This window comes from Pteropus vampyrus, unplaced genomic scaffold (assembly GCF_000151845.1).
Source record: "Pteropus vampyrus isolate Shadow unplaced genomic scaffold, Pvam_2.0 Scaffold154, whole genome shotgun sequence".
NCBI lineage: Eukaryota > Metazoa > Chordata > Mammalia > Chiroptera > Pteropodidae > Pteropus > Pteropus vampyrus.
Window position 1 is genome coordinate 116,351 of NW_011888935.1, and position 14,414 is coordinate 130,764.

Genomic DNA, 14,414 nt, shown 5'->3' on the forward strand with positions numbered 1-14,414 from the left:
ATAAAGATAGAGAAAATAGATTTCTTTAAAGTGGCCAGTAACTGTCAATACTGAAGACCGAACTTACTATAAATGGGTTAGGATAACAAGACAGAATTATCAAAATGGACCCTGATGTTTCACACCTGTGGTACGGCCATCTAAGAGACTACCTGATAGCAGAGTTCAAAGAAGCAGATATTCCCGTTCAAGATTCTTTGAAGATAGTGGGGGGAATTCTGGGAAGTCATCAGATGCAAATGATTACAGAAATCAGGAGAACAGATAAGGAATCTGAGATTAAGAAAAAAACTTAATTCCAAGACTAAATCTTAAAAAGAAGACATAGTAAACAAAAAGCATGTGCATTGTGAAGCAGCGAAGGTTAGCGAGAGTGCTGAGAGAATCGAAATTTGAGAGCTGAGAGTGGGAGTCTAGAAAGAAACCAATGAATAGCTAAGAATAAGGATAGTTAAGGGCCTCTTAATCGAAATGAGATTTTTAATTTTTTGGAGGCTCAAAAATTTCCATTACCTGAAACAGTGACTGAGAAGCAGTACTTTCGAGTGGTGCCTTAGGGTGACAGTCTAACCTGCTTCACATTCCCTTCTTTACCAGTACATCCATCACACTTAGAGCAGGTACATTTTACAATTTTATAATTTTATAGTCATGTAAATTAGGAACTCCACTTGGCTCAGCAAAATTCTGAAACCCACAACACTAAACAAATCTAGCCAACAGATAAAGCATACTTTAGATATAATGCGTCCTTTAAAATACACGCAAAACTAGTAATTTGTTTAAAAAACCAACTTGTATTATAATAGTGTCATTCTCAAGAAAGAAAAATGTTGCTCCTAAGTGGCAAAAATGTTTCCTTATTTAGAATTATGGACTCCAAGACTTAATTATAACTCCAAGACTCTATAGTTTATTTACAGATAAAAGAAGTAAGACACAGGAAAGCTAAGTCTGTTGAAGACTGTAAAGCTAGTCAGCGGAGGAAACTTGCCGGGGCGAGGATTCTTGTCTCTGGTGTAGTGCTGGACGTCCCTGACATAACTCCTCTGTAGCTATAGCCTCCCTACTCTGTGGGACTGAGGAAATTTAACACAGAGAATGCAAAATTCACGATTTTCTCCCCTATGGAGAAACTTTTAGAAATTCATACAAGCAAGAATGTAATTTTGTCTTTTCTTTCAGTGTTAAAGAACAAACAAAAGGGAGCCAGTAGCTCTAAGTGAGCAAGAGGACAAGAGAAAACCCTGCGTGCTTCAGCAAGCCACGACGACGGGAGCGGCCACGGCCACGCTCTCACCCCACCACGTGCTCCTTACAACAACCCTACACATCGCCCACCAAGTGCTCCTTACAACCCTACACGCCGCCATGTGAAATGACCAGGAAGAAGGCGCCAACTTCCCACTCATTCAGAGGCTCAAATGATTAGCTCTGAAGGCAGAGTCCTTACCATCCAAGGTTAGTCAATAGATAGCAAACACGTACCTACTAAATCACCCTCAGCAGCTACCCTAAACCTCTGAAACCAAAGTAATCATGGGGACATGAGATGCTCTCACAAAGAAAAAGAACACACACATCCCCAAACCAAACCAAACTACCAGTGCCATAATTTCAGAAGTCCAGCTGTGGCAAAGGCAGCCAGAAGTGGAGTTGGCCTTTCCTGAATCACGCTTTGCTTTCATCCTCCCAGATGAGCCTTCAGCACGGTTAACTCTGCAGCATGTTAAACTTAGGTGTCCATGTTTTATATGGAAATTTGGAAGGTTAAGGACCAAAATTTCAGTGCAATTACAAGTACTTCCCATAAAAAGAACCAAATGGGAATTCCCTGTGATAAATAATTTCTCAAAGTTCTCATTAAAATCTTAAGGGTAAATAAACCAAGCTTCATAGAAAAATTGTATTTACAACTCCATCCAAAAGCAGTTTGGAAAAGCAAACAATATAACACTGAAGTTGAAAAATCTATGCTCACCCAAAGTTGCCAAGTCTGATAAATTATTAACAGAATACTGCATCGAAAATAAGGCAATAACCCAAGATATCCCATAACAATTTCTCCACTCCTAAAACTAGGTAGAACTAATCTATCTAGTAGCAAATGATACTTCATTCCATTTCAGCAAGTCTGCAATCCTTAAGGACAGTGATAAAATATCATCTTTATTCTTCATTAGACTCTTAGAACACTTGAACGAAAATAATTCCTAAAGCACAAAGAGGTAAAGAGGTATAATCTTTCAAAAAGATACCCAGTGTTCAAAAATTCAAGAATGCAATATTAATACACAATGGGCATTAGGTAAATATATGCAATACGATGATGGCAAATTAATTTATTTAGTATTTTTTCCATTCCATATCATCAGGAGGATTGATTTCAACTTTCCTTTTACCTACATCCGACCAGTTGGTACTCAAAACTGTACCGCCAGACTCCATCTGCAATAAGAAATAAAAACAGATTAATTCTTGGACCATATAATCAAAACAGTATTTTTCTAAAAATCTTCTAAGTATAGAGTCCCAAATATAAGTGATGTTCAGCTCAATAAAAACACAATATTTTCATTTAATCTTAAGCTTTCCAGAGAAGTTACTACGTTCTGTAAACTCCGAAAAGGAAGCTGCAGGGTGGTGTGGCAAGAGCCTCACGTTCACACACACTGCCACACACAAACAGCACCACGACTCCCGAGAGTGCGTGGAAAAACTCCTTCTGGATGAAAACGAAACTGGCTCCCAAAGAAAATGATGATGTAGTTTTTTTGCCGAGGACCGTGAAGACCAGGCAATGTGAGCTAGCTCTTTCTACACTAGTCGGAAAGAACTTTACGAGCCCCTTCATAATGCTCTGTGCCAATATATGGCAAGTGTGGGCTGGAATTCTTTACTTTAAATCAAGGTGCATACACACAGGTACGCGAAGTCAGTGTCTCAGTAAAGAACCGGATGCGTCTATTTACCGTCTACCGAACATACCACCTACCAACAACCTTTGCTTATTCATGAATATTTTTAAAAACTTCTGGACATTTAATGCAATAAAAATTTACTGACTTGGATCACAGGAAAGAATAGTGTGAATGATTAAAATCTAAATATTTTTAAATAATCAGCTGTTACTGGCAAACATGAAAAATCGTGTACCTCACTACTACACTGAAACTCACTGTAAGCCCCCGTCCCACTCTCTCTCCAAGCTCCCTCCCATGGCTTCCTCTGCATGCGATGCTCCTCTGGTGTCCTCCGCTATCCTCCAAACACGACGTGCAAGCGTCTCTCTGGGAACCTCCTTTGACCCTTTTCAGGACTCTACCCTGGTAGCATCTGCCTTCTTTATGAGCATAATCACCATTGCTAAAGCATGTATCACCCTGCACTGTTGTAACTTTAAGGGTCTGCCTTCTTATATCTGCTTCCCACCCTCAGCTCCAACTAAAGCTGACAGCGTCTAAAAAGCAAGGAGCCTGTTTTACTAACACGTATACCCTGGATCCAAGCATGGTGGCCTGGCACATGAACACAGTGGGACGAGTCTATATAACAAACTACTCAAAAGAGGCTGAAGGGAGCACACTTAGTTGCTACGCTGGTCACAGTCACTGATGACATTTATTCCCCATCCCCTCACGGACTGTGGTGCAATTTAGCATTTCCCTCTGATTATTTTGCACATGATGATCTTTGTGTCTCAATTAGAGTGGAAGATCACAGATGACACAGTCCATTTTGTTTTCTTTGTATTCTCCCAAGGACAGAAGCGAGCCTTTGGTATGTTCCAGGTCAATGCAGCCAAACAGATGGCTTGTTTCATGAGTGGACATAGTTCAACTGCTAATAGTAAAGTTTCTGTATGAAAATGGGTACAGATTCTATAATCTCTCTTTGAGATTTCACACTATTTTGTCCAGCACACTCTTAAAAGTCAATACTGAGACTGACTTCTCCTTCTGGGGACTTAGAATAAACGCCCTTTTTTCTATTTTTCCCATTAAGTACAACTAAAAACCTTGGGCATTTAAATAGAGTAGGTAGGTAGGTGGGTGGGTGGGTGGGTGAGAGGGAGATCAGATTAGATTAGATAGACTGATATAGAGCTAACAAACATAAGACGACCCTAAAAAGTGAAGAGAAGACAACAGATCATCTAGAGGCCTTGGGACTCAAGGAACAACATGTGGTGGGTTCTCTGGGTTTGCTCTGTGCCTTATGTCCTAGAGTTGGAGCTGAAGAAGCTGGAAATGCCAAAGAGCATGAACGACAACAACAAAAGCCCCCCCAAAAGCCTTATCTCTACAGCCAAAGGATGAAGAAAAATATAGAGACAGACTAGGAAAACAGAGCTTTTAGATAATAGTCACTGTACTCCAGCTAACCACAGAAAAACTGTGGCCCCATTCCGCACTCCCCCAGGCTAGCAAAGGCTGAGGGGAGCCTAGACCTCCCTGTACCCTGCTGGGGTATCACGAGCACACCTCCCCTGCTGCCTGTGGTGTCAGTGGAAACACGTGAGGAGCCAGAACTCTCATCCACTCCCAGCAGTAACAAGGAGGTGCTCTGGAGTGTCTAAGGAGGCCAAGCGGGGTACCTGAATCTCTACCTCTGCCTGGCAAGAAGGGGGAAGTGCCTTCCCCACCCCTGCCAGAGTGGCTCAGAAAGAGCCGACTGAGACGGAGTGTGTAAGGAAGATCCAAAGCCCCACTGTGTAACATGAAAATGTCCAGCTTTCAACTGAAAACCACCTGACACTGGTGAAAAACACCATCAACCAGAAAGATTTCAAATTCAATTTTAAAAAAGAGAAGACAATCAACAGATGCTAACACTGAGATGACAGAAATGTTAAAATCATCTGATGAAGATTTAAAACAGTCATGGTAAAAATGCTTCACTAATAAATTACAAACTTGCTTGAAATAAATGAAAAAACTAGAAACCCTCAGCAAAGAATCAGAAGATATAAATGAGAAGTTTCAGAACTGAAAAATACAATGGCTACAAAAAAGTCAGAGAATGGGCTCAAGAGCAGAATAAAATGTATAAAGAAAAGAATCTGTGAAATGGAAAACAGAACAATATAAATCACCAGATACGAATGACACAGAGAAAATGGAGATAAAATGAAGAGTCCCAGGGATATGTGGGATGTAAGAAAATAATATCTGTGTCATTGGCTTCCATGAAGGAGAGGACAAAGAAGGCAGGTCTGAAAAAGTAGTCAATGAAAATAATAGCTAAATATTCCCCAAATTTGGCAAGAGATGTACACTTACAGAGTCAAAAAACTGAGCAAATCCCAATCAGTACAAACCTGAAGAATCTGTCACAGGCAGATCAACTCTAAAAGAAATTCCATAAAAAGGAAACAAAAGATGGGACCTTGAAACATCAGAAAGGAAGAAAAGTAAGAAACTATACGGGTAAATACAACAGAGTTTGCTTTTTCATCTTGAGTTTTCTAAATTACGTCTGACAGCTGAGTGAACATAATACTGTATGATGTGGTTCTAAATGTATGTAGAAAAAATATTTAAGAAAATTACAAGTGGAGGAGGACAAAAGGATATAAAGAAAAAGTTTGTATACGTCAAAATGGCAAAAGAATGACCACCAGTAGAGCATAAGCTCTGTATAACATAGCTTGTATAACATCTAGAGCATCCACTAAAAATGCTACACAAAGAAGATACTAAATACTATAGATAAGATAAAATCCAAAAAAAAAATGTTCAAGTACCCACAGGAAAGCAGGAAAAACAAAAACAAAAAGAAAAGCAAAGTAAAATGGTGGACTTATTAAGTCCTATCATGGCAATAATTATATTAAGTGTAAATGCTCTAAACACATCAATTAAAAGACAGATTAGCAGAGTAGATTAAAAAAACATGACCCAATTATATGCTTTTTAAAGAAACTCATTTTATGACACAGGCAAGTTATAAGTACAAGGATGGAACAAGATACATCACGCAAAAATTAATCGAAAGACAGAAGAATTGGCTATATTAATACCAAAGAAGATTACCAGAGAATGACATTATATAATAATAGAAAGGCCAATCCACCATGAAGATACAGTACTCCTAGATGTGTATGTACCAAACAACAGAGCTGGAAAACATGCGAAGCAAAAATGGAAAGAACTCGAAGGAGAAACAGACAAATCCATGATTATAGTTGGAGACTCTCAACAACTGATAGAATAAGACAAAATCAGCAATGATATAGAAAAATTCAACAAAAATATCAACCAAAAAAAGCTTATTAGTATTTTAGAACATTCCACTCAACAACAGCAGAATATACATTCTTTTCAAGTGGAAGTATACTTAAAATAAACCAAATCCTGGGCAAAAAAAAACAAATATCCACAAATTTATAAGAATGTAAATCATATAGCACATATTCTCAAATCACAATGGAATACAATTAGAAATCAGTAAAACAGGAGAAAAATCTCCCAACACTTGGAAAACTATACAACACACTTCTAAACAATCCATAAGATAAACAAGTCTTGACTGAAATCAAATTACACACTGAACTGAATAAAAATGAAAACATAACGTTAAAATTTGTGGGAGACAGTTAAAAACCCTGCTGAAAGGGAAATTTATAGTATAAATCTGCACAACAGAAAAGAGAAAAAGGGTTAAATAATCTAAGCTCACATGTGAAGAAACTAGGAAAAAAAACTGCAAAATAATCCCAAAGCAAGTAGAAAATAATAGAACAGAAATGAATGAAATTTAGGAAAAAAATAGGAAAAAAGTTTTAAAAGGTCAACAAGCTGATTCTTTAAAAGATCGATAAAACTGACAAACCTCTAGCAAGACAACATCAAAAAAAAGGAGACACAAATTACGATCACAGGAATGAAATGGAATATCACTACAGACCCTACAGACATCAAATGGGTAACAAGGGAATGAATAGCAACAACACTAACAACTTGCATAAAATGGAATGATTCCTCAAAAACCCAAACCACCACAATATTAGACAGATAATGTAAACAGTCCTACGAGCTATTAGGATAATTAAATTCATAATTTAAACACTCTCAAAAAAAGAAAAGAACAGGTCTAGATGGTTTTACTGGTTTAAAGTTGTTTAAAGAAATATCAACACCAATGCTACACGACCTCTTCCAAAAAAATGGAAGATGGAGCACTTACCAATCCACTTTATGAAGTCTGTATTACCCTGATACGAAAACCAAAGACAGTATGAAAAAAGAATACTACAGACCAGTACCTCTCATGAATACAGACACAAAAATCCTCAACAACGTATCTGAAAATAGAATTGAGCAATGTACAGAAAGAATTACACACTATGACCAAGTAGGGTTTATCCCAGAGATGCAAGGCTGGTTGAACAGTAGAAATCAATCATATTAATCATATAAAATCATTACTGTAACAGGTTAACGAAGAAAACTGACATAATTATATTGGTCAATGCACAGAAAGCAGTCGACAAGTTAACATCCATTCATGATAAAAAAATATATATATCAAGAAAAGAGAAACAGAGCAGAACTTTAACTTGACAGAGCATCTACAAAAACCCTACGACTAACATTACACTTAATGGTGAAAGACTGAATTGTTTTCTCTTTGATGGGGATGTCCACTTTCACAAGTTCTAGCCAGTGCAATACAGCAAGAAAAGGCACACATGTCAAAAAGGGGAAAAAAATTGTCCCTATCTATGATTTGGAAAATAGAATCTATTCTTAGATCACAAAGAATCTACCAAAAAATCTCCTAGAACTTAAAAGTTAGTTCGGCAAAGTCAATGAATACAAGATAAACATTAAAAACTTTCTATATACTAGCAATGAACACATGGATGCCAAATTAAATATATAATACCATTTACAATCACTCGAAAAAAGAATTAAATACTTAGGTATAGCTAGGAAAACATGTACAGGATTTATACTGAAAACTGCTTAATGATGATCAAAAGAATGAATGATGGGTTAGAAAATTCATCACAATAAAGATGTCGATTTCTACAAATTGATACCCAGGTTCAATATAATTCTTAAGCGAATTTTTGTGTACATATAGACAAAATATTCTAAAATTGATATGGAAAGACGAAAGAACTAGGATAAAAACAATTTTGGAAATGAATAAAGTAGGAGAAATGGATCTGCCCAGTTTTAAGACTGACACACCTGCAGGAATCAAGACTGGTATTAAGAAAAGGACAAACATGCAGAGCAATGGAGCAGGGAACCCAGTGGCATGGAAATGTTCTACATGGTAACTGTCAATACCATGGCTGTAATGCTGTGCTACAGTTTTGCAAAATGTTCCCACTGGGGGAAACCCTGTAAAGGATACAAGGGCTCTCTTCTCTCATTTCTTACAACTTCATGTGAATCAACAATGATCTCAAAATAAAGTTTAATTAAAACACTTTCTTTTTAAGTCAACAGTAAAAAGCACAATCATGACCAGTTACCACATAGTAACTTAGATGGACTATCTAAACTTCTAACACATTTATTCACTAAATATTAATTACCAATTTTAACTTTCTACTGTAAATATAAATGCCGTAAGAGAGTGAAATTGCCAGAGCTACTGGTAAAAGTCAAATGATTACACTTTCAAGCAAAATAATCTACATAGTTCTACAGTGATGACTTGTCATTAAGATCTCAGAACTTGAGGCCTAATTTAGGTCCTATTTATGCTGCCCTGCAAAAAGCCTGAATTTTCTTAATCAATATAGAAATTATTAACAAACCGATGAATAACAAATGTGCACCTTCACTTGCCAAACACTATTCTGCAAGTTTCTCTTCTGTGTCACCTCTGACATTGAGATTATACATGATTCTAGGTGAACAATGGAAGCTCATTCAGCTATTATAATAAATCCAACTAGAATTAACTTTGCATCATCTACTGTAACCTTGGTATCTCTTAGCTTTCCAAGTTCTAACTCGATAATAAAAATATTTGGAGTAAACCACTTGTTTCTTATCCTCCACAAGCTTCTGACTTTCTCAATGATTACTCCAGTTTAGAACAAGAAATGTTCAGACAAAGCCTGTTCAAAAAGGTCTCCCAACCACAGTACATGCAATGTGGTCTCAAATTATGTACTTATCATTCTTTAAAAATTTCTGAAATTTACTATGTTTTTTTAAGTTTATGTTCTTACAAATGATTTGTTCATGGCACGTTTCACTTCATCAGAACCATCTGAATAGATCTGCTGAAACAATTTGTTTAAAGCTGCATCTCCCTCCAACTTCTCATTCTTTTCTTCTTCTTTGATCTCACCAACCAATTTATCCCAATTTCTTGTATAATGAGATGATGATGGATAAAGGTTCTTTACATCTATATAGTAAAAAGACAGAAGTGATTAAACAACATGTAAACTTTGTGACCATGGTGTATAGAGCACTTTAGCAAATAACAGGTGATTGAAGTTCACGTTTGAAATAAGTCTTTCTGATATATACGTGAATAATTAAATTTACATTTCTAAAAAGTGAAACAGTATAATGTAAAAGCTAGGAATTTCTTTTGAGCTTAATAATTCAATAAAGTGTAAACTTTTGGTACATTACACAATATTATATTAAAAACATTCTTCAGGTTAATAGGGGAAACTCAGTGAGAAATATATGGAATCTTTTATATTTACAGAAAAGTTGAAAAGATAGTACAAACAATTCTAAAAATAGTAGTTTAAAAAGATATTTCGTAAAGAAATTTCTTATAAACAAGATTTTAATAAATGTTAAAAATGTGGCTTTTTTCTAAGATATCTCTTTCAGACTAGAAATAAACTGAAAATTAAATAATTATCCACGCTATTTAACACTGAGTTAAGACTCCATCCTCTCCCCACATTGAAAGTACCAGATTACTTCAGTAGAAGAAATAAGGAATTTCTGAATGTTGAAAATACTACATGAGATGATCGACATCATGCATACAAAGCAAATAACAGTATTTGTAGGGCACACTGGGATAAATGGAGGCTGCTGGCAGCCAGAGAGGTACGCAAAATATTAAAAAGTAACCTACCTACCTACCTAGCAGCTATAAGGGCAGTTCTGTCTACTGTCCAATGGAAATATAATGCAAGCCACAAATGTGAGCCACATATGAAATTTGAAAATTTCTAGTAGTCACATTACTAAAAAGAATCAGGCGAAATGCACTTTAATTATATATTTTATTTAACCTAATATATCCAAAATAGTATTATTTCAACATGAAATCAATATAAACATATTAAGATATTTTATATTCTTTTTTTCCATATGAAGTCTTCAAACTCTGGTATGCATTTTATACTTAGAGCACCTCTCAGTCCATACTAGTCATATATTTCAAGTGTCAATAGGTATACGTGGTTAGCAGCTACTATATTAGACAGTGTAGCTGCATTGCTTTAAAGAAAACCTGATTGTTTCCCTATCAGTATATCAGGACACATTAATGCTAATCTAAATGTCTCTCTTCCATTACTGCCTCTTTATATCCCTTTCCTCAAAATAGTTAAGAAATTACTAATCATTTTTTTTGTCCATCCTTTTTTATTTCCTCTCTGCCCATCCTTGCCTTGAAACAAAACAAAATCATAACACACCACAAAGTTTTATTCAGGGCGAGCATACTATTTTCTAAATCCTACCTACCCTTCCTCAATCTCTGTACATTATCACTAGTAGCCAGAGAAAAACAAAAAATGCAAGCCATAAAAAGAGCCTAGGAAACGTGGATTTAATGAACCCTAATGCTGACTCCCCAGAAGGATAGGCACCCAGGTTCTCATCTCCACTGCCTGGACAGGTTAAGCAACGTGCCCTCATCTGCAGTCTGCAGTTTGCTGTGCACAGATCCCACGAGCATATCGATTCCTTACAAAAATTTAACAGGACAGGAAGAGAAGCATCTTGACTATGCAAATCACTGAGTTTAGAAAAAGGTTATAAAATCGTTTGTACGTTTGTAAAACCAAGAAATCTTTAATAGTTGATCATGGAAAAACTTTAATGCCTATAGATAGTAGATAAATTACTGAGAGATGAGTATCCTAACTTCCTTGCTATTTATTCACTACAACATGGAATAACTGCAAAGATACTCATGTCAGCAGAGACTTCTCATGGTTAGAAAATAGAGCACCAAGCAGTATCACACACGGGGTTAACAGAAGAACCAGACCCAAACTCTGAAGACCTGGGTTTAGTCCTAGACAATGAGAAGTGCTGGATGATCTTAAGCAAGTTGCTTAACCTTTCTGAGCCTGTAAAACAGGAGAAACAATACTGAGCTGCCTACTCTACAGGGCAGCCCAGTATTAGAATTAAATGAAATACTACATTTGAAGTGTTTCTTTTAAAAACTGCTTTGAGCTATATATAAAACTCAGCCCAAAAATCTCTAGGAGTCAGCCCCAAGAGAAGCACGTAACATCTTTACTACGTCTTTCAAATAAAGTGAGAAGCAGAACTTAGTTTAATCATCAACTTAAAATATTTCATTCTTAAAAATTATGTTTGTGTCAGTTTCCTGGTTTTGCTAATTATGCTATAGGTTAGTTATGACACTATACTATCATCCAGGGAAGCTGGGTGAGGGGTATATGGAAACTCTATTTCTGCAACTTCTATGAGAATCTAAAATTATTTCAATATAAAAATAATAAAAATAAACGATCTGTTGGTTAATCCAGTGTTCTCTAAAAGATGCCAAAAGGAAACATGTTTTCTGTTACGGAAAAAAGCAGTGAAAAATCTAAAGTAGCTGAAACACAATGTTATCTCATTCTGATCATCAAATCAAAGCATTAACGCTAATCAAAAAGAAATTTCTCTCCCTGCTGTAAAACATGGTCAGTTTGTCCTGCAGATTATTATTCCATTAGAAAAACATCTGCCTGCCTATTGTATATGCTTAGAATTGACCTCAACATTAAGCAGTCTGTCCCTTAAAGGACTGAACAATCGACCCTAGTTTTCCACTCTACTCTTAGTTTTCCTTAGGCCTTCATTACTTGTTTGCCTCCACCTCTAAGTTAGCAATATGGTGAAATGGGATAGATAGTTTACTCTGTGAAGCCCTGAAGTTCCAGGAAATTAGAGCTACAATATCAGCAGAACAGAAAGGAATAAATAAGAAGGGAGAGGGAAGAGAAGGAAATATACCAGTAAACTACTGACTTAAAAACCAAAAAGCAGCAACAGGAAAAATCCAACACATGAAAATAAACCACCTCCAACTGATATAAACTGACAAGGTAAACAAAATCCCAACTCTTTCTGGGCTGCTGCCACTCATTTAGACTCTTAGAGTTTAAGGTAGAGCCTTCATGAGAAAGGCTACTTCGTATTCATTACAGAGAAATGTTATTATATGCAATGTACCTTCCCTTGGGAACATAATGAAAGTAGAAAGAATGCTCATTACTACTTAATTTCAACTACATAATACAATTTAAATCTAAAGCTCATCAAGGCCAGAAAACAAACCTGCTACGAACTGTTTTGGCTTCGGCAGATCTCCTTGGCCCTCTAGCGTTTCCCATCTCACAGCCTCTGGCTTTTTCATTTTAATTTCAATCTGGAGGAAAGAGCAAATAAAATTCATTATTCGATGTAAAACAGACATAAAAAATGCAATTTTCTTAAGTTATCCAAGTTTTATAAGAATTAACAGTGTCCTTGAGATAGTTTTCTTAAATTACACAAGGTTAAATTTGAAGAATTCTGAAACACTTGTTTCTACTTAAAAGCCATCCTTTAAAAAACAACACACATTATAAACCACAAGAAGGGTCTTAAAATCCTTACGCTTTTTTCTTCTAAAGCAATGTTCTCAACCAAGAGTGACAGTGAACCCAGGACCTCTGGCAACATCTGGAGACACTGCAGGTCATTGTAACTGGTGAGGGGTAAGGGTGCAGCTGACATCTAGTGAGGACAGACTAGGCGGTGCTAAGATGCCTGGCTAGGACGAGTCCCCAAAACAAGCATCCAGCCCCAAATGGCAACAGTGCCCAGCACTGCTCTAAAGGAATTACTAACTCTGCATGTACGTTAACCTGTTTTAGAGTGGAGAAAATTCATTCCATTGCATAAAAACAATACAACTAATGCCAAGATTTTCATAATCGTTCATTCGATAATTATTAAACACCCACTATAAGCAAGGTATATTCTTCGGGGATGTGGGAGATTTTTAAAAAACATTCAAGACATATCCTTGACAATTTGGAAGTACGTGAGACACTTGAAGAAAGGAACTCTAGAGGCAAATAAACGTTCTAAAGGCTCAGGAGAGCTCACATCCACATGTGATCAGGAAAGATTTCCGGGTGCCTTGAAGAGCTGGGAGGGGAAGGAGCATCTGCTATGATGGATGGGGTAGGTATCCAAAAGCAAAGGGAAGAACCTAAGACCAGAGCCCTGTGCAAGGGGACACAGTGCATCAGGGAGTGGAGAGGAGAGAAGACTAATTTGCCACAGGTTCAGGATTTATGTTAGAGCAGTAAAAAACACAGATGGAAGAAAAGGTGTTAAATCAGACTATGAACAGCTTCTGAACACTAAGCTAAGGTCACTTATTAAAAGGAAATGTTAGCAGCATCCTAAAAGCATCTTCTACTGGCTGGTCCCCAGGGTCTACCTCTAACCCTAATACGCAGCACTTACATCTATCTACCTTTTGTTTTCCTTAGTCAAATAATGTTCTCATCCCCATTTTTGGCCTAGCAAAAAATTAGCATTAATAGTGACAGTAAATAGCAATAATTCCTATGCAAACAGTTTTAAGAATCAAATGGTATTTTATATGTCAACATTTTTTTCCAAAGAATTATTACTTTTGTAAATAGAATAAAATCAAGACAGATTTAACAAAAAGAAAAGCCAGTTCACATCTTGATTCTTTGATTCCTTTAGATCTGATGAATCATTTAAATTAGCAATAACTAGTAATCTTTCTACCACCTGAATTTAGTGAGCAAATCCTTAAAATTTACATTTTAAACCACCTTAACAAATCACTGAGAAATCTGCCCCATATTTTAATCAGATTTAAGTGATGGTATGGAAGGGGTATGATCTTTGAGTAATCATTTTTTAGGAGCACAGAAAGGTTAACGAAAAATTGTTTCATAATGAGAAAAACATGAAACAAATGTCATTAGGAAAGGGGCAAAAAGCATAGTATTTTTAATGTAATGTACATGTTAAAATTCTACATAAATAAACACAAATATTTTATAAGGATAATACCTACAATTTCCTAAAATAAACTAAGATAATTTTTTGTAAAGCAAAATACCACTAATTTTTCTCATATACAGTACTGAGGGATTGCACTCTGGTTACTTTAAGTTGTCATTGCTGGGA

General features: G+C 36.2%; 1 protein-coding gene across 6 annotated transcripts in view; it reads right to left on the bottom strand.

Annotated features, from left to right (window-relative positions):
* Positions 1–2,148: 2,148 nt before the first annotated feature.
* The window catches only part of SUGT1 (SGT1 homolog, MIS12 kinetochore complex assembly cochaperone), a 35,981-nt gene continuing 23,715 nt past the window's right edge, over positions 2,149–14,414 (bottom strand). For all 6 annotated transcript variants that reach the window (XM_011369734.2, XM_023536353.1, XM_023536354.1 and 3 more), the window contains exons 11-13: positions 12,531–12,621; positions 9,200–9,381; positions 2,149–2,448 (exon numbers count right to left, since the gene is read on the bottom strand). In XM_011369734.2, the coding sequence (XP_011368036.1) occupies positions 2,347–2,448; positions 9,200–9,381; positions 12,531–12,621 (375 nt within the window). In that variant the 3' untranslated portion in view covers positions 2,149–2,346. The remainder of the gene's footprint in view (positions 2,449–9,199; positions 9,382–12,530; positions 12,622–14,414) is intronic.